Below are 25255 nucleotides of genomic sequence, written 5' to 3' on the forward strand. Positions count from 1 at the left end.
CTTTTACTGAAGTTATAAATAGTAGTCCTATCTCATTATAATATTCGCTATAGTAATAATGGTTCGGTGATTTTTCTACAAAAAGCGATCTCACGCACGTCACTAAAATCTCAATCACGGAACATTTGGCATCCAAAAACTCCATCAATCCACGTGATATCATTGCAATAGTCGCTGCCTAATGGTTTTTGTTTGTCATTTGAATATATTGCGTCCAGGTACATAAGTGTCAATCTATTTTAAAAAAAAATTATTTAAAAATCATTGCACGCCAACGATTTCTGTCTACATTATTTATGTGAGCCGCATGCTGCTGATTTAAAATAATTCCAAACATTGCAGAATATTGATGACTACTGCTACAAAATTAGTTTTTTCTACTGGTAACATTTTGAGTGTGTTGACATTTTGACAGCAGTTTGTGATTGTGACGTTCGGCGCCATGACTACTGGTCAAGAACAGTTTCAATGTGAGTTTTAAATTATTTTATCGTTATTAATTACAGAGAGTATGGATGTGTATTTTCATGGCATGTCCCCACATATCTTCATACAACTTTGTATAAATTAATTTACCTATAATTACATCCCCATTAAATTAAAAACCAACTTTAAATACCACCTGCTTCGTTAAAAGTTTACTAATTAAATATACAAACATATTTATTTTTATCCAATTTGGATTAAAACTAACTTATAAAGACATTTCATATTGTATGTATGTTTGTATTTGTAACCGAAAAGTAATATTGATTAATATTCAATGTTAGTTTTAGTTCTTTTATTAATTACCTTGACCGAATTTATTCGATGTTTATTAACTATTTCTATTCTATAAATTTAAGGGATAGTATAGATATACTTTTAAATCTATAGTGCAACTTTTTCAGCTTTATTTGGTGGAGTTTTTATTTCAAAATTCGTTCATGCTGTACTTAAAATGTTAGATTTTTTACAATTCAGTTCTCAGTAATCAAAGATTCTATAATCATATCCCAAATTTAAAGCATAATTTTTTTCCCGGCTAAGATTATATACATATGTAAATTTACATAAATACATATGTTCGTATTGTAATGTGTTTATAAATACCTTTCTGAAAGGAATTTATTTGAAATATGTGTTCTTTGATTTGTTGTCAATGAGAATTATTTTTAATTACATGGTTAAAAATAATTGTACAATATACATACATATTTAACATTTTTGTATTTTGATGTTTATCAATGCCTAATAGAATTGTAGTCTCAAATTTACAATTTGGGTGCCAATTTTATTTATTTTTCTTAACTTACATATGTTATTTAAAAATATATATTTCTTATACATAGATATGCTCCACTTTTACTTGTAATCATTTATAAATTTATTAAAGGTTTTAGTTTTTTTCCTACATAAATCAAATGTACATATGAAGTTTTTTATAATTTTTCTGGGGGGGCTACTTTATAAACATATATATCTACAGAATGGCCAAATGTCATAGTAGATGTTGAGGAATCAATAAATATTTTTATTGATATAGGTACTAATTTCAATGATTATGTATGGAGATTTGTTTCTTTGGATATAAAAGATGATATATTTTAAATATGGTCCAATTCCCGTTGCCTCCTCCCAAGTCACAAGACTCTTTCGAATGCATTTTTCAAAACATTAGTTAATTTTTGATACCCTAGTGTTTGAATTTCTGTACAAATTTTCTCTTTGGTTTACTCAATGAGAACTTCCGTAGACCTACTTTTTCACATACCCTTACGGGAACAAATCGGAAGCTGAAAGATCGAAATAACGTGGAGGTAAAACAGGGAGCTTCTTGTTCTGAACCGGATTCGAACTTCAACTCTGATATTCTGATTCCGATTTTAGTAATATCACATTCAAAAAAATTATATACATGTTTGTACACTAAATTATATATGTACATGTTCAAGTGCATTCAGTCACAATTTTATCAACCAACGGGATAAATAAGCTATTTTTCGTATTCCGAGATCTGTGATTTTGGTTGATGATTAATTTTCGCTGTAAACTCATGAAAACTTAAACATTCGTTACCTATACAATATGTACACATATTATTGATTAATTTAAAAATTATTTAATTGTCATTTGAAAAAGATAAAATTAGTATGATTTTTACGATTGCCAAAAAATACCATGCTCTGACTCCAAAATTCCAAAAATATTTAATTCAACACAAGTTTTTTACTTTTAAATTGCAATATAATAAGTATATGTATATTAATTAAATATAATTTTTTTATTTATTTATTTATTCGGTCAAAAAAACAATTACCATTTTACACAAAGAAAAGAAAAAATACAATACAAATAAAGTTAGTAATAAAAATTTAGAAAATTTAATTCAATATAATCATTTTCTTAATTTTTTACTTCATGTTGACCTTTTAGAATTCATTTTTTTCATTTGTTGTGACTTCAGTTTTGGCCTCGGGTCAAACATAATAACTATTTTAATCTGATTTCAGAACTATTATTTAATTACTAATTTATGACGGTTTTCTGAATTTAATAAAATGTTCGAAACAGTGGTTCACGATTTCACACTTCTTGACGTGTCTAGAATTGTTTACTTTTATTAGATTTAAGGTTGAAAGCTACCACTAAAAATTAAAACTGCCTAAGAGAGTGAAAGTCTGATTACAAATTTTCACAGGTGCTACTTTTATAGGTATTTTATAGTAACTTTGTGTGACCTACTCATTATACATATGTACTTCTCGTTTGTTGCTTGTACCACTCGCCCTACTTGTCTCGTTCTCTTTTGTTAGCTCATAACATTTTCAAGTACTGATTATACGATTCACAATTTTGCTGCCAAAAACTACAATATATGATACAATTTGTTAATCATATATACTGTGTATTCTATAATTGAAATAAAAGCACTTTTAAAACAAATAAAAAGAAGATTCACATGTAACTAGAAGATTCACACGTAACGTAATTGGCAATTATTATTGATCATTCACGAGTATTGATTTGTTGTAAAATAAAAATTAAGAGGCGCAAAACAATTTCTAATTTCATCTCGTTGATAGAATACATAGTTTCCTATAAAATTAATATAAAAGTAATTTGAAGAAATTCTTTGCATTGAAACGGGAAATTACAAATGCATTAAGTCAGCTTAAGATATGTATGTATATTATTTTGTGTCCGCTTACATATAGGATTTATAACTTGATATATGTATGTAGGGAGGACAATGCATTCGTAGGGTGATTGGATTAAAATAATACATTAACGCCAAATTACATACTTATATTTTCATCAATTAGTAGTGAAAAGGTGCAAAAGGTATTCAGAAGGTTTCACTATCGGTTCGAATAAGATACGTGGGAAATGCAACTAAATATAAACTTGCCCTCTCCCAGAGCTGTAGAAAGGGTACTCGCTATTTTAATGCTTATCCGGAAGTTATCTTTACGTACTTTAAATCTATTTATTATTTTATTCTGACTATGGCTCCCTAGAGTTTGTTTTTCCTCTTCAAAAGTTGATTTTTAGCTTTTGCCTCCTTTGAAATGATGTACTCAGTAACGTCAATTGAGATATTTACAAGGTATGACACTGATATATAAATATTTGTGTGTGGCGAGAGAAATATTATTTTTGACCAAGGATTGGGTACAAATGAGTCAATATGTGCATGTGTGTATGTTGCTTCAGTCGATTCCATTTTGTGTAGTAGTGTGAGGTAACTGGCATGGAGCCCTTTTTTCGTATCTGGGTATCTGTCCTGGTAAGTCGTGAGATAAAACCATTACACGTTTTTATGTAATAGAACTTTTTATCTAATAGATGGATAAATATAAAATTCTTCGGCAAAAATAATGTCTCCTGCAAAAATATTGGCAAATTAGTCAAATTTTGTTTCCATTTATCAAGAACAAATGCACCAGCCGAAGAATTTTTTACTTCGATAAACAATATATAGTCCAGTGATAAAATGAAATTGAATGTTTGTTAATCACTTAGTATAATTTTAACCCTTGTGTAGAATTTTGTAATTCAAGTTTTAATTTTAATTTTATATAATTGAAGTATTTAAAAGTACGTTTTTGAAAAACAATGTCCTGGTTTTTAATTTGGAAAAAATGGTCACCATAATGTAGAGGGCTTTCATTGGTCAACTTCATTGCCCTTTAAATTGGGCTTATATATTCATCCGATCTAAATCCACGAAATTTTAAGTTCACACTCAGTGTGATGTTAATCACGCAAGAATGGTTTTGTTTTACGCCTCCGTCCACCCTCTTTCCGTTATCTAATTTCATCGCAATTCTTTAATTTCTGTCAAAAAATAACTTTTCAAAACGAAGAATATTTTAAGAAAAAACGCCATACTATCGTAATAGAACTTTCACTTTATCTCCAAATTCCTGTTCAACGGGACTTGCATTGGCAATGCTGAATTCGCTTCAAAGTGTATTTTATCGTCCATAGCCACTAGTATAACGCGCAAGCCGAGAGCGAAAATGAGGTCGGTGTGAAAAAGTGTGTCGCGTTCGACCGGTAATACTAGACAAAATGGCAGGCGAGCGGGGTATAACCGCGTTCATGGAATGCACAAAGAAAAGCTGGCCGCGAAACGGGGTGTTATATTGTCGCGCGCTTGTTGGGCGATTGTTGGTTGTGTTGTATTGGTCGTGATTGTCGTTGTCGTTGTCGTCTCGGGTGTTGTGTTGAGTGTTTCAGTGGCAGTGTGGTGTTTCTGGTCCGAACTGCTCATCCACCGCCTCGCCATGGTGGAGCAGTTCACTCTGCGCTGGAACAAGTTCCACTCGAACGTGTCGGCAGGCTTCGTGGCGCTGCTCGAGCACGAGGAGCTGGTGGACGTGACGCTGGCCGCCGAGGGGCAGCTCCTCCGCGCTCACAAACTCGTCCTGTCGCTGTGTTCGCCCTACTTCAAGCGCCTCTTCGCCGCGCACCCCCACGACCACCCCGTCGTCATCCTCAAGGACGTGACCCTGGCCGAGCTGCGCGACATCCTGCACTTCATGTACCGAGGCGAGGTGAACATCTGTCAGCAGGACCTGTCCAGCTTCCTGCACACGGCGGAGCTGCTGCAGGTGCGCGGCCTCTCGGAGCATCCGCCCGACATCCCCGACCTGACGGAGCTGCCAGAACTTCCGCTGCCCGACGACAGCGACCCTCCCGAAGACGAGCTGCTGCCTCCGCCTCCCCGCCTCAACCACTCGAACCGCTCCAAACCGGCTGCCAAGAAGCGCAAAATCAAAGAGGAGACGATCGCCGAGCCCGCAGCCCAGACCCGAGAATCGTACGACTCTCACTCCGACAGCGACATTCCCCCCGACAACGACCCGGACTCCCTCAACACCGTGCTCGGTTTGATAGACGGCGCTAAAGACCCGGACGATCTGAAGCAGAAGCGGGCGAAGAACCGCAAGGTGGGGAACTACCAATGCCTGCTGTGCCACCGGCTGTTCACCAGCCGGTACAATCTCAAAATACACATGCGCGACAAACATTACAGCGTGGAAGACACGCTCCAGTGCCATATATGCCAGAAGAGGATGCGGAATCCGTCTTGTCTGCGGGTGCATCTCTATCATCATCGCAAGCAGGCGGCCAACTTGTCGGCCGACCTGTCCACCGACATCACGGCCGACATATCGACCATCGACATAGACCAGAAGCCGGTTATTGAGACTACAAACTTCGTTACGCCGTGATGTTTCGTCGAAGGGTCGTCTTCGTTGGTGTCGTGTCATATATTAAAACAAAAAAAAAACGCATTAATGTAACGTAAAACGTAATCTTTTTTTTATCATAATAATAAGGATATACATATGTATTTTTGTAACGTTAATTTACGATTTAGACTAACCCATGGGTACAAAAGATTTTAAGAGGATATAATGATAAAAATAATAAAAAAACAAATATTTATAGCTCAATTAACGTTAAATATAAATATATTTGTTTTGTCTTCGATACAATTCTCATGTTTCTTTTTTTATGTTTTCCGTAAATGTTTGAAGGCTGTCAATTTTATAAACTGACCTATTTTTTTTTTCGCCTTCAGCCTTCAAAATTGGTCTGATGAATTTGAATGAAATTATTTTCATGCTCTTTAACTTTAACATTCCAATAATGTTAACGAAACGCATATATCATTTTCACTTTGTGGTACAAAAATCGACTTTAGAAGTATTATCTTAAAAAAGTGCATTTATAAATTTGAATCGTCTTTCTATCTTATGTATTTTATTTTTCAGTATACACGATTTCAAGGTGCTTCTTGTGAATGTTTCGCGAAGATGATATTTAAAAGTTTACAATTCCATCAAAACAAACAAAAATTAAAATTTTGTGTATAAATAGCCTTACATATTATATACATACATACATATACATATATGAAAAAATATTTTTATAACACTTTCCAGTATTTTAAATATATGATAGTACCTTAAATCTAACATGCGCCATATAAAAATGGATTAGTTTTAAGAAGAACAAATTTTTCGCCACATTATAATAGTATATTTTTCGACCAAATTGTATTTACAAGGTCATTGAGGAGTATTTTGAATGTAATGTAATTTTTATATGATATTTACTGAATATTTGGAATCAGATACATAAATTTAGTTATATTTTTCAATCAATGAAATTTGAAATTTAACCAGTTTCATAAATTTATTTATTTTTTGTTTTCAAGTTGTATCAATCTTTGAAATATTTTGTGGTTAATCATGAGCTTTCCAAGACTCACATCGTTTTAACATTCCATAAGTTATTGAAAAGAATCTTTATTGTAATCCAATATTCATGTTTAAATGTTTATTTATATATAGTGATAAGTTTTTTTTTTTAGGTTTTTTTTGTGCTCTAATGAACCCATGACTTTATGCTTAACATTGATTTAAATTAAATTATGTGTAAAATTTTCTATAATGTCGAACAATGATTTTTTTGAGATTATTTATTCATTACTAATAGATTTTTTGAACACATTTTATGTATATTTGGACAGTATGTCTTATCTGTTTATCTGTGATTATACCAGAATTACTCATGCTCAATTCGTTGTTTTTTTTTTTATTATTTGAAATTAAATATTAATTTAACATTTAGACATATGTAGTTTATAAAATATTTTTTTCCAATTAATTTTGCAATCTTTATGTATTTTCATTATTTTTATACATAAATATATATATATATATATATATATATATATATATATATATATATATATATATATATATATATATATATATATATATATATATATATATATATATATATATATATATATATATATATATATATCATGACAAAAAAGCCATATCACTATTTATATTTTACTTTACGATTAAAAGAGTTTCATTGAGCAATAAAATGACAAATTATGAGGGAGTATTGATTCAAAAGATTATGTCGAATTATTTGATAAGAATTATTACATATACATATATTTTTTTTTACTCGATAAACAAGTAAAGGTGTTAACAACACAACATCTTTAATGTAGAACAATTTATGCTACGGCTCTTTTCATTTTATATGATTGTGCTAATTTAGGTTTATTTGTATATTTTAGATTTGCTAGTTTGTTTTTTTTTTATTATTATTAAAATCAGGAATCTTCAATCGTTTAAATGAATTTGCATTAAGTTAAAATTATTCTAAATTACTCATGCAAAATGTAACATTCCTTATGACAAACACACGCTTTAAAGAAAATGTTAATCAAACCATTGGTATTTAAACAATAATTATTCAACTAATTTTAAGGTCCAAATACCATATTCACAATTAATGTAAAATTTGATACTGTTGATAGATGTTCATTGTGTGTATTAATTAACCCTTTTAATCCCAAGCTATTTTGCGAGGTACATGGGAAGAATCTCTACCCATTTTTTGTCTATAGAATAATAAGTAATATTTAAATATAGGTTGTAAAGCAAGTAAATAAAAATACAATAATTCAGTTATCAAAACAATAATTTTCTAGTTTGAATGTTGAAAAACTTTTGAAGTAATATTGAATATTATTTGTAAATACAAAGTACAAAGAAGGTCAAAAATTCTAAAAATATATATTTTTTTTGTTATCTTGCAAGCCGCTGGAATGCCAGTCCCTTGCTTCATGGTGCAGCGCAACAGATTGCTGCAAAATGCTCTTTCAAACATAGAATAAAATACTTGAAAACTGATATCTGGTTATCTTGAGATGTTCAATATGCAGTAAAGACGGCTTTTAATTGAATAATTTTCGCCAATAGTAAATAAAAATAAAATGTAGCATCAAAATGCCGATATATCGGCCTTGTGAGATTAAAAGGGTTGAAAATAACGAATAAATTCAAAAAGTTTCACGAAAAACATTCGCAGTATGCACAAAGTGGCTAATGAAATGTCTTGTGATATTAATTTACGGTTGAAATTTAACTTATCCATGACCTTTTAGCAGGCAATGTCCATTATGTAATAGATGTAGTTTTTATGTCATTTTATATACAATAGAGAGAAGGTTTACAATTGATTTGAGTGTATTTAAAATAGTTTTACATCTGCCTTAGTATTAACTGTATATTAAATATAAATACACCTGAGTATTTTTTGTGTAATATTTACAACTGACTGAATTATATTTAGGTGTAAGCTGACAAAATTCCATATTTTTCATGTTCAATGTGTTATTGATTAAATTTTCTGTTTTTTGTATTGCAATGTTGAATTTGCAAGATATTTACCTCTCGTATAGCCAGTACTCAACATTGAATTTTTAAATATATAAAGAAGAATATTTTAAATGAGCAATATAAGTATATGTACGCCACGACGGTTTGATTTTGAATTTTAATAATCGTCAGTTTATGTAGGTCTCTAAATACATATTCGAACAATAAAAATGCTTCCGTTGACCGGTTTTTTGGGATCTAGAATCATTGAAACATTTGTATGTAGTTGAAATTCAGTATTCATCGTGACGTACATATACATATTTTTCCGTATCCAAACAAATGTTGAAGATTAGTTTTTAAGATATGTAATAAGTACAAAGTAATTTTGTTAATGACAGTTATTTAATAGAATTATGACATTTTTATATGATATTTTTGATATTGAATATATATTTTTTTCAAATAATAGATTTTCTTTATTGACATGATCCCTGTGTTGTCGATTTTCTTTTCCTTTAATTGTATAAATTCCTTCACTTCTCCGTTCCTTTGTCCTTCTTGGGTTAAAGCCCGATTCTCTCTGCCTCTCTATGTATTATATGTCACCTTTAAAATATATTTTTGTCATTTCATCATTGGCCGATGAGGCTTGACTTTGTTTGTCACTTGGATTTAAAGGCTAAATGATAGCTACATAAAGTTTCTTATCTCATCTCTACCTTCAAATTCCAAGTGGTTGAATACTAAAAGACTCGGTTTTTGGTTTTATATTTTTGAATCAATCATCTTCTCAAATTTTATAGTATCCGTTTAGGAAGAAGCATTTCGAAGTATTTGAATAATTTGCACTGACTGATATAAAACATATGCATTCAATTTACACATCCTTTTTAATGTTTCAGGGACCACCGAGTGGACGGAAAAATTTATTTGCCTTCGATTACAAAATGAAGATCTTTTTAAACTAAATAAACATCCCTGGAAGTAAGAATTATATGCTATAAAGTCCACTCATTTTTAAATATGAAGTATTTTTGTGTTTCATATACAATTATGTTGATGTTTTGTTTAGGGATTTGCTTAATATTATGAAAGATAATGAATTTCCACAGACTATAACGCTTGAACAGATCAGAACAAAGTGGTACTACATGTTTAAGGTATGCAAGAAGTGTAAATTATATGTTTAAAATCTGTAATATGAAAAAGAAATATATGAATGTATGTATATTTTTACAGGCATATCAAAAAGCAGTCGCTACAAACAATACAAATTTTATATATTACGATACCATTTATAATTATGTGGGAAATTTGGATTTGAATACAAAATATGAAAATTGTAAGTTAATCTTAAGATTTTGCCACAGTCTTATTATATTTCTTTTATTTAAATTTATTATTTTAAAGGGAACGATGGTTGGATTCGAAAACTTATCGAAATTATGATGAAAAATAATCATATATTCACATCAGAAAAAATCAATGAAGATGATTGTTGGGCGTAAGTATTGCATAAAATTAATTTGTATATATAAATTATTATAAGAATGTGTAATTAACATTATAATATAAATTGCAGCATTGTTAGTAGTGAATTGAAAGGTGAAGGTGTATCTGCAGACTGTAGCATAAAAAGTATTCAGGCGATATGGTCGTCATTAATCAAGACATTCAAAGTACCGTGATCTGTTCTTCACTTGTTATACTTTTTACTCGTATATAAAATTTATATAAATACATTTATTGCAGATTAAGCATAAGTACAAAGATCATGTCAAAGCGTCTAACGTGTGGGATTTTTATAATAATATGTTTACGTACTTTGAAAAGTGTGACCCCAGTTCATTGGAGAATGTGAAAAAAATAAAAAGCTGCCCTGCCCAAGTCAGCAGTGTGGATGACGCCGATGTAAAAAATACCTTGTATAATGATGATTTTTTTTGTAAATCTGAAGACGTCAGTTCTACAAAAAGTGTGAAGAATGAATACTACTTTGACTCTGGGTCATGTCGAGCTTGTCTCGGACGTTCTGAAAAAATGGTTGAAATTGATAATAACTTGGCTGACATGATGATGACTTGTGCTGAAATCCAAGTAAATAAGTCTTTCATTTCATTTCATATACGCATATTTTGTTTGTGTTACAGTGATTTAATACTAGTAGTGAAAGTATACTTTCACTGGTGTTTTAAAAAATTCATATTTTGAATACTTTACATATACTTCTTTAATGTTGTCTTATTTTTCTACCTCCAAAAAAAGTTTTTCAATAACTTCTTCAGTGAATGCTTGTTTCATTACATCAAAAAATAAATTTGATAATGTAAGACCAACGCTTGCAGTTTGTCCAAATATAGCTTCATACCGATTGATTCCTGAATGGAATGCCCTATTTTTCATAACTTGGACTGTCCTCGGTCCTTTCTTCCAATTTGTTGCTGTTATGATCTAGCATCCAAGTTGACAATGTTTTCAATGTTCTTATTTGTGTGATATGCTTACACTGACTGAGTTGGCGAAAGTATACATCTACTAATGAAAGTATAATTTCACTGGGAATACAGATTCACTGTAATATGTTATGTCATTCATATAAATCCAATAAAATGTTTTTAATCCTCAGATGTGTTCGTCAGATAATTTACCCCAGAATCTTTGTCAATCTTGCTTTGAAGAACTCAATATAGCATTTAAATTCAAAAAGAAATGCGAAGAATCCGAAAAGTACATGAAGACTGTTTGTATCCAACAACAAAATGATATAATAAAGCCGACAGAAAACACTAATCAATTCTCAGACGAGATGAATGTGGATTCACCCGATAATATTGACTATAATAGTGAAATTGATATAAAAGACGAGGAGAAGTTAAGTGTTATATCACTACCAAAGGCGGGTAAAAGAGTCAAAAGCAAAAATTACGTATTGAAACCAGTCGTAGACGAGTTTGGTAAGACTGTGTACAAAAAAAAATACATATATCGCAAAGTGTGCGAAATCTGCGGCAAATCAACGCAAAGAATGAAGAAACACATGGCCAGCCATTCCGATGACAAGTTGTACACATGCACTAAGTGCCCCAAGACTTTTAAGTATATAGCGAGCTTACAGACGCATGTGCTCACCCACAACACTACTCCGTTGAAAGTGTGTCAGATCTGCGGGAAGAAGTTCTTCAGAAATCTCGCCTTTAAGCGACATCTAGTGTATCACGACAACAAGAGAAAGTTCAAATGTGATAAATGCGGTAAAACGTTCAATACAAGTGACATCCTGAAAGTACATTATCGCTCACACACTGGCGAAAGACCATATTCGTGCAAAGAGTGTGGAAAATCATTTTTAAGCAGAGGTTGCGTTTCTCGGCATCAAAAGGTCCATAGAAAAAAAGCTGTACAGACTTAATAAACGTTAAATATAAATGAATAAAGAAAATCTACATTTTTAATATGGTTTTATTATTTTTCTCAGAGAATAAAAACATTTTACCTTTAAATCCATCTTACTATTTTGCAGGGCTGTAGAGTTGGATCAATATTTACCGACTCCGACTCCAACTTGACCGATTTTGATAAGATTGACTTTCTTACCAACGTATAAAATTGTTAGTGATAAAAATAATAGCGATTTTCAAAATATAAAAGAACAAAGGAATGAAGAAAATCACTAAAAATTGATGTGTAGCCCTATTTATTTAGTTATTGGTAATGAAATAAGTATAAATAAAATGTAAATAAATACATTCATAGTGTTAACACATACATAGTGTTAATACATATGCATGTGCATGAATATCATACGCAAATAAATCAATGCGAAAAATGAAAGTAAAAAAAAATCTATCGGGGGCCAAACCTCGCAAAATGGCAGTTTGAAACCAAGTGAAGAGTTTTAAGAATATTGCCTGACCAATTATGGAAGTAAACCTTATAAAATATAGTGATTTTTATAAAGAAATTATTAAATTTATTAGTGGATTTACTTCAATAAATTGGAGACTATTTGACGCATACTGAAATACTATAATTAATGAAAATAATAAAAAGGAGTCGTAGTCGATTGATTTTTACGACTCCGACTCTGCTTGAAATGCTCCGACTCCGATACCACAGCCCTGCTATTTTGGCAATGATAACTATTTTTAACATGCGTATATTTACTTTAAATAATTTTTTTTAATGAAGATACAAATAAGAAGAATTCTGAATATATTAAAAATAATCTAAACAAAAAAGTTGAATTTAATTTCACGAATTCGTATGTAATTTAAATAAAATTTGATGATTTATATTTATTTTATTATTATAATTAATACACAAAAAATGAATAACAATAACAAATTAATGATTAATGTGGCCAGACACATTGCCCCAATGCGTCACACCAGTCTTTATATAGTTAAATGGTATAAGTGGGGCTTTTTATAAAAAAAAAAAAAAAAATATATATATATATATATATATATATATATATATATATATATATATATGCTAAAACGTACATGCTGAGATTTTACCAAAGAAAATTATATTCAAATATCATTTAAATTAAATTTAAGGCAGCTTTTCCTACGCCACCAATGTATAAAAAAAAAAAATCATCTTATGTTCATGCGCCAATTTCGAATCCATCCATATTTCATCCTCTTCATAAGGACATAATATTTTATTATTTTGGCCAATTATATAAATATAGATTGTGATTACGTACGCACGAACATCGTTTCGTCTAATTGCTTTTGAAGCATTAAAAATAGTGAAAAAAGGTGCTAGAACAGTGTTTCGCCGCCTTCTTATGGCGAAAACACACTTGAGTGGTACGTGTTTATTTTAGATACTTTTAAACATGCAAAAAAAATGCACCACTCTTAGCCCTATACTGTGTACATATACATGGTATACAATCCCCTGTTTAAAAATCACCCCCTGGAGTGTTTTCGGTAATATTTTATCCTTGCTTGACAGTGATCGATAGCGGTGAATCCCATATTTGAAGAAATGTAGGAGAAACTTGTCGGTTGCATATGGATATGCATACACGTGCGACCTCCCAAACATATACATTCTGCGCGTGCAACTACACCCGAATTCGGTTTGGGAAACATCCACTGTTTACGGTCACAGTGGGGAGCCATGATCCGTGCCGTCCCATACCACTCGGTGTGTTTTCGCCCTTAGGGAAAATTCAAAAGCTCTGGGTATAAGTATTGCATATTACATGTGTAAGTTATACCGTTATTAAAATTTTATTATTTAAATGCAGGTCAAGTTCACATTTATGCAAATTTGGTATTTATTATATATATGTATGTAGATAATATAGTTGGAACTAAAAATATACTTACAATGAAAATAAACTTTGCCGCACTCCATGAAGGAATTCTACTCCAGTTGATATTTATACTTACGAATATTGAAAAAAATAATCGAAAATCGAATAAAATTAAACAAAAGAGAAAGAATTGTGTATTTTAAATTTTAATGCATATATGTATATATAACTTAAAATTTAAAATGGCGCATATGAAAAGTAGGCAATTAATCTTTCAATTGTTTTTGGTGTAAAAATATAATAAAATAAAAGACAAAGTAGTTTTAAAATCTTTAATTACAATATTACTTACTACAAACATCGACTTAATATTAAACTCAGATCAAATCATTTACAGCAATGCTTCCTGTGTACGCCACATATTCGCAATCACACGATTCAGCAGTGAGAGAGAAATATATATATGTATATGTATAAAATATTCTTTGTCATTTAAAAAAAAAAGAACAAATACAGAAAATAAAAACTGAACACACTCATTCACACACTAACAGTGGCGCAAATCACACATGCGAAAAGTTTTACAGTTTTATTGAACACAAAAAAAATTATCCATAAAGAAAGAAACAATCACGTCAATATGTCAAAAACATGTTTTTTTTATTATTATAAAATCGATGAACTGATCAAAAGTGAATTACATTTATTATTTTTATACAGCCAAAGGCCTAGAAGACACGGAAGCACAATTTTAGCAATTTTTTTTATTTTATATATATCAAAACGAAATAATTCAAGTCAATTTTTAGATATTATGAATCTTTACGTATTCAAGTCCAGATTTTTAACAATTAACGATCGAAAAATTATAACTTACGACAGTGCCGGCCATCGGAGCGAACTGTCGAGTTTGATCTTGTTCGGTTGGGGTCCCATGAATTTATCAATAACAATTAAATCGTGCAAATCTCCAAACGCTAATCATAAGAACCAACGAGACCCACACTTTTAGTAAAGCCACTAAATTAATATTGCAGAATGCCGCAACCGCAATCAAAGTTTACAATGCGCTCCGACAACTACCACATTTTCACATTACATTTCTAATGTAAACATTTATTTTGTATGTATATAAGTATTACTGGAAAATCATTCCATCGGTCTTGGATTGCAGCTTATTTGAAAAGATTGTAAAATAGGAAATCTAAAATTGTTCTATGTTTTGTACTATAAATAAAGGTTTTCGGTAATTATCAGTATACGTCAGTCTTTGAGTTCTACATCAAACTCAGCAAAGGTGTGGAGGGTGAGCGAAAAACAAAGAGAACTCAACGAAACTTAATGCTAAAGCCATGTATATGCCGCAACACTGCTCTCATTCATGTATCATGATTATCCAAACGGCATTACAGCACTTTGGGTACTACTCTTATCGTAAAAAAAATGGAAACCGTTGAATAATAACTACTTGTAGCAGTGTCGACATATTGCTCTAGGTGTGTGTACACATTGGGCTTTTACTAGATTGGGATTGAGAGTAATAACGATCGGAAACAGAAGGTAAACGAATACACATTCACACGCACTAACACTGACTATTTTATTTATTCGTTATGCATACATACACGCATATATATATTTTTTTTCTATATATACAAGATATAGCATATGACTTTTTACAAATAATATTTTTTATTTTTTGTTCAGTTAGCACAATTTCAAATTAAATATAAACAAATTTATATTCATTTCGATTTATGGTTCAATGCGATTGCATACAAAAAGGTGAAAAATTCAAACACGTACGCAGTGTATGCTACATCCTGTATATACTCCACACATATTTATGTATGCAAGTATACAAATTTGTTTCATATTGCAGTTTGTTTGAACTTTCAAAACAAATAGTTCGATTATAAATAAAACTTAGAACGTCGTATTCGGTGATTTGTTTTTTAATTTATCTTTGCATTATATAAAATTAAATATCTTTGCAACATACTTTTTTCTGACGATAGATCAAATGTACATAAAATATGGTCTTTCAGTCAAGAAATACAATTAGATATCCCTATGCTTATATATAATGAGAAACTATTTCGAAATTATATACAATCGAATCGGCTACTGCCATTCTACTCTTTTAAATTAATTTTTAATCCTATAAGGTAATCTAAGTTGGTGTATTTTTTTTATTAATTTATTGTAATTTGAGTATATGCAATGTTACAGTTGTAATGACTTTGTTGTGTTAAAGCTGAAACTTCTTTTTATAAAGCATGCATCAAAATTTTAAACCTATAGCATTCCAAGCGGTTTTTTTTTCATCGATAAAAATATATTAGTATATAATATTCGATACATTGTCATTTTAGAAGACATAAAGTTTTTTTTATAAAAAGTTTCAAAATAATTAACAGCTCCCAAATAACGTTTGACTTATCAAGTTCGGGAATCACAATCAAAAATCATAACATGCAGAATATATCAATTTCACAACAATTGTGACCCTAAATTTTTTTACAAAACAAAAAAAAAAACAAAAAGAAAATAATACACAAGTCATTAGTCTCAAATTAATAGGACATGTTTGAGTTTAAAAAATTATTTATGGTCATAAAATGTTCAAACTCTACACCAGTTCATTAGGATATTAAAAAAGTCCTTAAGAGTATAGCTGGCCTTTTTTCACTGACCGCTCTCGCATCACACTTTTGTTATGTTTAAGTCACTTAACACAATATATAACATAAAAACACTTTTCAATTACAAAAAAATAATAATAATCATGCAAAATCCAATTCAATTAATTGTGTGTTCGTAGAAAAAAATATTACATTGGACTACACAATACAATTTTCAAAATTAAACATTCATAAGGATAAGTCATCGTACAAATATATAAGAAATCCATTAGAATTAACTCACTTTTCACATACTAGTCTTTTTAGTATAGTTCACGAGATCACGTATTGCTACCGGCCTTGAGCTTTCAGTACTCCGCAATTCTCAAATAGCACTAGTTAATATTGCTGGATATAAATCATTATGGATGGTCAAAACAAACAATCACGAACAATTAGTAAAATATTGCTTTGAACATTATGGAACTAGTATATTGAAAAAGGCATTTTGAAAACGTTACATTTATTGCACTTTCATTAGTAACCATTGATTTGAATATATTATTTCACTAAGCCACATACTACTATCACTGATGTTTGTCGGTTGATTTAAATACAGGGTGATCAGTAAAAATGGAAACCCCAAGTGTAAAACAACTACAGCTGTAGCATTACTACTAAATTAAGGCAATATATCTGAAATCCCATAATGAATGTCAAACTTTATAAACTATTTATATTATCACTGACCATTCTTTAGAATTGTCAATGAGGATACTTGAACAGCCGGCGAACACTAGAATTACTTGACATTGCTTACAATAACAATTATACAAAATTTACATTTTTTAAGGGTTTCCGTTTATACTTTATCGATCGTTACATATAAAAAGTCAAAGCTAGTAAATGTATAATTATATTACAAGATGCATACGTAAAAAATATTTTAATGACTAATTTTTCAAGTAATAATATACATTAATTAAACAAATGTGTACAGGTGATGAAGAGGAGGATCTTGATCTAATTTGTTAAATTTAAATTTTACACGTCTTCGTCATGTTACAATCTCCCCGCGCATATAAACAAATACACGTCTGAAAATTGTTAAACTCAAACCGGAGCAATAATTTATAATTTACACCGACGACAAAGAAAATGTATAATAAATTTACGCATTATTATACTAAATCTGACCCCGGCCACTGTATTGTTTGTTTGTGCACACTGTTAAATCACACTCGCGAGGTCAGATTGTGTACGAAATTATATAGGCCGCTCAGCATGGCGGAGTGGTGTGTTAGGAGGTACGAGGATCACGATACAACAGATAAGTTTGCATTGCGTGTGGCAGATTGAGGTGTGGTACCACAGTTTCCAACCGGGAACGTCCTATACGCTGCCGAATCACACGGCGGCAAAGATCCAAAAGTGGAAGAGGTTCAGCTGCAACATTAAATAATCAAACATTAGAAACCAATATTATACATGTGTATATCAAATCACATATACACTCAAAGGTATACTAACGATCAAGTCCACCGATGTATCTCATCGTGATTTCGGCATGACCCCAAACGGCTGAAACGATTGGATATAATTGTTTTCCTCGAAGGCCTCGGAACGCAGTCCCTAAATATCGGCCTTCTGCACAAAAACTTAACGTTCCCTCTTCCATATCCAAAACTGCTAATAATTTATCTGGTACTTGGAACATTTCATCTGGTTTCAATAATGCAGGATATGTTACGCCCGCGTTGTTTTTGCTGTCGTGGTATAATTTGTTTCGACCTGAAATGTCAAAGTTTGTATATGAATGAGGAAAATTCATATGATATTTAATACATCGCATGTAACAGGTGTGATATTTACCCAGGTCCCAGCCCCAACTGTGCTCCGTCGCGCCGACGAGGCTCTGATAACCTACAGAATGCAACTGGGCATCTGCGGTGGCGACTCCGACCACAGCGTGTGTGCCTCTTTGACGTGCTGGCCATATTACTTCCCATGCATGCAAACCTTTCGTGAACCCAATGCGACCTCTTATACAATCAGTGCTTTGTGCCACCGGATGCCGGTGAAATGTCAATTTATCATCTTCTTTTACAAATATATTAAGTGATCTGAAAACAAATTCAATGAAATATTTAATATGGATCACTTAACTATCAATAAATGCGGATAATAACGGCAATAATTATTTCTTTCCATGAGTTTAACAAAGGAAATGACGACTTGTGCATCAAAACCTGCCAAAACAGACTAAAATTTTTAAAAAGATTCTACATATTAAAATAAAATGCTTTTCCTTTCAAGAAGTCAATGATAAATCATGTGAGAATATAATATCTTGATAAACTGAATCATGCAAGCTATACATCAAAGGGGAAATGCATCAATTTGAATGCACAGTGGAATTTGCCAACTAGGCTACTGTAACTTGTGCAAGTAATGTGCAAGAACTTTCAACATACCAACTTCTCACATTAGTTACAGTTAAACTAAATTAACTTGAAGGACGACTTTGTATTCTAGTTGCACTAACTCACAGGTCTTGGAACTTTTTTGGGTATTATTTACAATATATTTTTTGTATATAGAATACAGCCACAAATATGAAAGTTTGTATATATATTTTTACTTACATATGTACATACGTCATATGATCCATGACTAGAATTACTCAATTCATTTTTGTACATAAGCAATAACAATTTTGCAAACATAACAGTATATAGAATAATAAAAAATAGAGACATCTACAGACAATCAACAAATTTTTGATACACAGCAAATTTGCAATAAAATACATTATGTAGGTAGCATTTATAAGATTCAACAAATTAGAGATGCTAATAATTTGTGATAAGCTGAGGGGGACGATACCGATGTATTGTATCCGTCACAATAATAAAACTAGAAAATTTTGAAAATTTTAACAGTAGACAGTCGGCCACAAGACTTCGCCAGCTGCATATTTGGCCGGGACTTGTACCCACGACCTATCTACTGGTATGCGATAGCTCTACCTGTGCACTACGCTGTGGCTATGTAATAAACCCTAAGATTTATCATTTTTATTCATTTACTTCATGTCTGAGACGCTGAACGCCTCCAAAAGAGACATGTCAGAACTGCATAAGCAGTTTATACAAACAATATAAAGGTTGAAACGGTTCTAAACAGGACTGCTGCTTACTAAAGTTAGATTGGTGTATCAGGTTTATAATTCGATTTAATGTTTATATACCTGTCATCGGGATTCCACGCATGTTTTAGTTGTAGATCCCTAGACGCTGGAGGAACATCCAGCAGCACGTCAAGACGCGCAGGCCGTGCTGGTTCCTGCGCCAGCTCGCGTGGAACCACTGCTTTGAACGGCGCCGCGGACTCGCGCGACACCGACTTAACACCTGAAAGCAAAACAAAGAAAACAATTACTTAAAAACATCTAAAATCGTCAATCAGCTACATAAATATACACTATATAATTATTAACCAGTCACACGCTAGCCGATTCAGAAGGACCACGCGAACGCAGAGCACATTTCACACTGATTCGACAGACAGCTTCGAAGTGCAACATGTATCCCTATCGGTCTCGGATGAACGGTCAACGAATACGAGTGCAATAGGAGTAAGCACACAGTTGAGGCTGTGGCGCAACTCTACTAGCTGCAGTGATGACGAAAGATGGAACGCGTGCCGACAACTCCGAAGCCCTACAACGGAAGTCAGACTCACTCGACCACGGAATGCAACGAGAAAGTGTGGGCACAAAAAGCAAAGCTAAGATGTCGGTCATCGAGGCATCCAATATGAGTGCACATTAACTGCATGTATATGTATGCAATAACGATTTGAATGCAAGCCTCTCCTTGGCAAGGATAGCGACTATGAATTGACTACATTTCCAGAGAACAACTTTCCATGTGCCATACGGCGTGGGACTGTGACAATTTAATAGCAATCGCTAAGGAAATAGACGCTGCTAATAAATCACTATAAATGGCAATTTGTACATACGTATAATACATTAAATACTTACTTTATTTTGACTAACAAATCAAATAGAGGAAGAAACTCGGAAATGCTTCTATCTGTCCGGATCTGAACATTCGTACAGATCGAAATCTCAATTCCATTAACATGCTCAGAAAATGATTCTCGAAATAAAACTATTTTGAAAACAACGTTGCCAATATTTTTCAAGTGTTCACATCACTATGTAAGTTGGAGCTAAATGCGCTTTACATATATACTTCTCGTGTACGCAAGGCACACACATTTCAAAACATGGTTAGATCGTAAGTTGCAAATTGTTTTTAACCGGTCTATCTATGTATGTGAAGATCGTCTGTTTCTAAATACTAGCACTTTTGTATGTAGCGGTGGCGTGTCGTGGAAATCTCCCTGGTTTTTATCGCACAGCCTCACTTACGTGTGCGCAAACAGGATACAAGGGTATGACGTTACCTAGTCCCCTTGTGTCCTACTTGCGCACACATAAGTAAAGCTGTGCGATAAAAACAAATAGATTTCTACGGCACGGAACTGGTATGTAGGTAAACATTTGGTTTAATAAAATGAAATTAGTGCATATACCCCATACGTGTTTTATTTTAGATAGCTTTGCACGTATTAAAAACTCTAGCACGCCCAATATATGCCATCGCAATCCAGGCCAGAAGTGTTTTCAGTGATATTTTATCCTTGTATTGACAGTGATCGATAACGGTGATTCCCATATATGAAGAAATGTAGGATAAACTTGTCGAAATGATACGAACTTATGAATGAACGATGGCATGAATACAAGCCTATTTACATCTGGTGTCTACATAGGTATGCCGTGCCGTACGATTCATTGTGTCTGCGCCTTAAACTCCATCAAGCTCCGATTCACAGTCGATATGACTTTTGGCAGTGAACGACACGTCATGACCTCGAGCATAATGAGCTCTGATGAGTACGATATATCAAAATACGGAAATGATTGCGCGGACTGCGGGCGCCAGTGTCTTGGATTTTCGAGTTTTTGAACGAAAATTTAACCTGAGAGCAGATTAAGTGCACGTTGACCCGTGCGAGAAGTTGTCAGAGACATAATGGCGACTATAGAGTACCCACAAGAAGTGGTGGTTGCACAGCAACGCGGCAATTAGCGGTATCTTTCGAATACGACAAAGACAAAGAGACGGGGAATTCACCTACACGTCACATGGATCGAAATGTAAAACTGTTCTTAAAATATCTCCAGAGGACAGTTTTACCAGTGAAACTTGAAAAATAATAAAAATGACCGAATCTCGGTGTATAAACCGTGCACTCACTTCTCAAATGGGTAAAAAACGTTTCCAAATAGTAGAAAAAAGGGACCCAAGACGGAAAAGCACTAAAAGGGATATATCCGAGGGCATTCGGAGATAAAAGGTACAAAGAGAAACGGGGTATGAGACCAAAAAACGAATAACAAACAAAAGACAAACTAAATCAAACAAGTCAAATTGACCCACGAATACATATAGGGAATTTTCATAGCGTTTAATGCCGATTTCGAAAATTTTCACAATCAAATGGAAATTACGAAATTCAATTCTACCTACTTATGATTTTGGATTGCATCAATATAGAATAGAAACAATGCGTTTTCACCGCAATGAGTAATATAAAGTATGTGTCCCTCACACAAATGTTTAAATGTTTCAAAAACATGTATTTCTAATCACGCAATTTTATATTGACAAAGATAAAATCATAACTTTCCACTGACTGAAACTTGAGTATAACTATATATAGCACTCTTTTATCATCATACGGAGATGATAGATTAATGTAGGGATAGATTCAGAATTCAGATATAACGAAGTTACTCTATACATACATACGTGCGTATTTAAGTGTGAAAGAACAATACATATGTACATATACATATTTGAATTTAGGTACATGCATATGTATAGGCATGCGGGATGTCGAATGTCGGCTAAGAATGAAAACGATGTTTAGGAAAAATGTAGATGTATGTACGTCGGAAAAATTATGTGTACATCGGAAATCATAAACAACGAACGGATGAAAAACTCGATAATCGATTACTCGATAATCACAAACACTCTTTTAATTATATACCTGATTGGTCGAGATAAAGGAATTAAGTTATACAAAACATGATTTATGTGCACACGTATTTTATTAACAAGCATAGGAAATTATTACAAACAACAAGCATAGGATATGTTTGTTATACGGGGAACGTATGCATTTTCCGTTGTTTATAGTTCAATCTGATTGTTTTTTTTTTATTTATCTATGTACGTGGTAAGTAACAATATAATATGAAGTTTTGTGATCATGCGAATTTTTTTTTTGCAAATTTCAGTAGTTCCTTTACTTTAAGTTGTCACCCCGGTTTGTTCATGAACACACTAGTTTATTTAAGCCCGAACTATGCATTGGTTTTAGTTTAAGCGCAAACAGTCAAAAGCTATCTTCAAATGGACTCACCAGGTGTCGAATGAAATTTGAACTGTCAAAACTTTTAAGTTGTCAAAACGCCTAGTATTTAATAGAAAAATCCTATGGAGACCACATTACAATTATAATAACCGTTTACGTTAATTTTTAAAATATTGCTTCCCAGGGTATGTACACATACATAGAAAATTTGGAAAATGATTGAGAATATCTAATACTCAATGAACAAACAATGTAGTTCGTTTGTCAATTAGTTTTATTGTGTGCTCTATAAGTGGCCAGATTAGTTAGTGTATAAACAAACTAGTAAATACTGACCAATCTTTATATATGTATGTATAACTGACCATATAATAATTATTTCTGACCCGAATGAACTGACTGTTTACTAATAAATTCACGAGTCATTTAATTTTACATACAAATTCAGCCTGGTGGCAGTTTTGAATTAGGAGTATTGCGACTCCACCATATTTTTTCTCTCCGATTTAATCGTCAGAGGGACGAATTAAATGTAACTAAAATGCATATATGGATGTGAAACTTGAGACATTGAACGCAAAGTTGCTACACAAAGTCCAATGCACTCAAAGAAGTATGGACCGTTGTATGCTTGGCATAAAGAGGAAAGACAAGGAACGGAATACATGGGTGAGAACTAGTCACCGGAGCCTGAGGGGGCCGTGTATTGGTCAAAGGTTGTAAATGCATTGTTAAAGGTTTGCCGAACAATGGATAGCACTGTGACTATCCTACCTCTAGTGAGAACTATGACAAGGGTTGTGGGTATGGTGGATAGAGTGAAGAGATTTAAATGGCAATGGTTGGGCCACGTGGCTAGAAGAATGGACGAAATGTGGACAAAAGAAGTGATATAATGAAACCCGAGAGAATGCAAAAGGTTAAAAGGAAGACCGCGGGGAAGATGGGTAGACGAAATTGGGAAAATGTGTGGGGTGAGATGGATGACAGTTGCGCAAAACAGAGACGAGTGGAAGCGTGTTGGAGAGGCCTTCATCCAGCAGTGGATGGCGAGTGGCTGTAGATGATAATGATGATGATGAAAGGGCACACCAAATGTTAGCAGAACCCGTTGAAAATAGATCACAAAGAGAGAGAGAGCTATCAAACAACCATTTCAAATGTATTGTTTCAAATACACTGCACAATAAAATATGCCAATAATAAAGCCAATGAAGCATGTTAAAAATGAATGCTCGCTAGGATTTTGAACTTTTTACTAATACTAGGTCTTTGTTTATTATACCTTTATTTTTCTGAAAATGTATTATAAAAAGCTTTTATTTAGTCTACCACGTGATATGCCGTGCGGTTGTTTTCAGTTGAGTCATTTCCAATCATCAAATCGATCTGATATTTCGCATACTTATATATTTTTGCCCAAGATTTCATTAGATTAACACGAAATTCACCATTTCAATCGTGTTACTCATTTCAAAGATAAACTATCGATGTCGGTAAACTAACAATTTGTAAACAATTTTGCAACCAAGTGGCGATCGGTATACATGTTTGTCCCGTTAAGCATGTCCATATCCAGGTAAAAACAGATTGAGCTGGACGCGTGCGGGAATCCAGCTGTGAAGGCAGATTCTCATGCCGTGGGGGGTCGACCGGGTGTGAAGAGGATAACATTGTAGTAGGAAAAAATGGGTTATCCATGAGGATAGGTACATACCTCCAGAGAGCTTTTGGCCCATGCTCATGCCCCTGGTGCGGGCGCGCTTGGTGGGCAGCGTCTTGAGGCCCGCGCGGCGCGCCTCCCCGCCAGCCGCCGCGCCGCCCCCACCCACGCCCCCGCCCACCGCCCTCACAGAGCGCACGCCGCTCTTGTACCTGAAACAATACAACACACACACAATTAGTCATAAACATCAACATTAAACTCACACTGGGGTTGACGACAACACAAGACGACTGACTACGAGCGCTACGCTACTACCACATATAATTATGCCAGAACGCTGTTGCTGCTGCTGCTACTACCGTGTCGCACTCCAGGGGTACATTACAAAACTACTACGCACACATACATACATACATCTTGTTTCTATTGCCAATTACACAGTAACTAATGATGAAATACCCTCACATTAAATGTGAAAACATTTTATATTGTTTGGATATCTGTAAATTTCAACGCCACTTTTGAAAGTTATTATTCGAAT

At 32.9% G+C, this 25255-nt stretch overlaps 3 protein-coding genes across 3 annotated transcripts; 2 read left to right on the top strand and 1 right to left on the bottom strand.

Moving 5' to 3' along the window:
- The first annotated feature begins 379 nt into the window (after positions 1-379).
- LOC143916425 (uncharacterized) lies at positions 380-12141 on the top strand. The gene is made up of 8 exons (XM_077437530.1): positions 380-470; positions 9593-9674; positions 9763-9850; positions 9930-10032; positions 10101-10194; positions 10273-10369; positions 10443-10787; positions 11317-12141. Exons 1-8 carry the CDS (start codon positions 443-445, stop codon positions 12097-12099), a joined length of 1620 nt encoding a protein of 539 aa, XP_077293656.1. The 5' UTR covers positions 380-442; the 3' UTR covers positions 12100-12141.
- Positions 4227-6339, top strand: LOC143916454 (uncharacterized). The gene is made up of 2 exons (XM_077437569.1): positions 4227-5791; positions 6270-6339. Exon 1 carries the CDS (start codon positions 4593-4595, stop codon positions 5721-5723), a length of 1131 nt encoding a protein of 376 aa, XP_077293695.1. The 5' UTR covers positions 4227-4592; the 3' UTR covers positions 5724-5791; positions 6270-6339.
- Positions 12142-14290: 2149 nt separating the features above from the next.
- Positions 14291-24917, bottom strand: gus (splA/ryanodine receptor domain and SOCS box containing gustavus). Its single transcript, XM_077437678.1, has 5 exons — positions 24766-24917; positions 19840-20002; positions 18462-18712; positions 18120-18380; positions 14291-18035 (listed from the first exon to the last, which is right to left on the bottom strand). Exons 1-5 carry the CDS (start codon positions 24791-24793, stop codon positions 17890-17892), a joined length of 849 nt encoding a protein of 282 aa, XP_077293804.1. The 5' UTR covers positions 24794-24917; the 3' UTR covers positions 14291-17889.
- Positions 24918-25255: the final 338 nt, after the last annotated feature.

Source organism: Arctopsyche grandis, chromosome 9 (genome assembly GCF_051622035.1).
Source record: "Arctopsyche grandis isolate Sample6627 chromosome 9, ASM5162203v2, whole genome shotgun sequence".
NCBI lineage: Eukaryota > Metazoa > Arthropoda > Insecta > Trichoptera > Hydropsychidae > Arctopsyche > Arctopsyche grandis.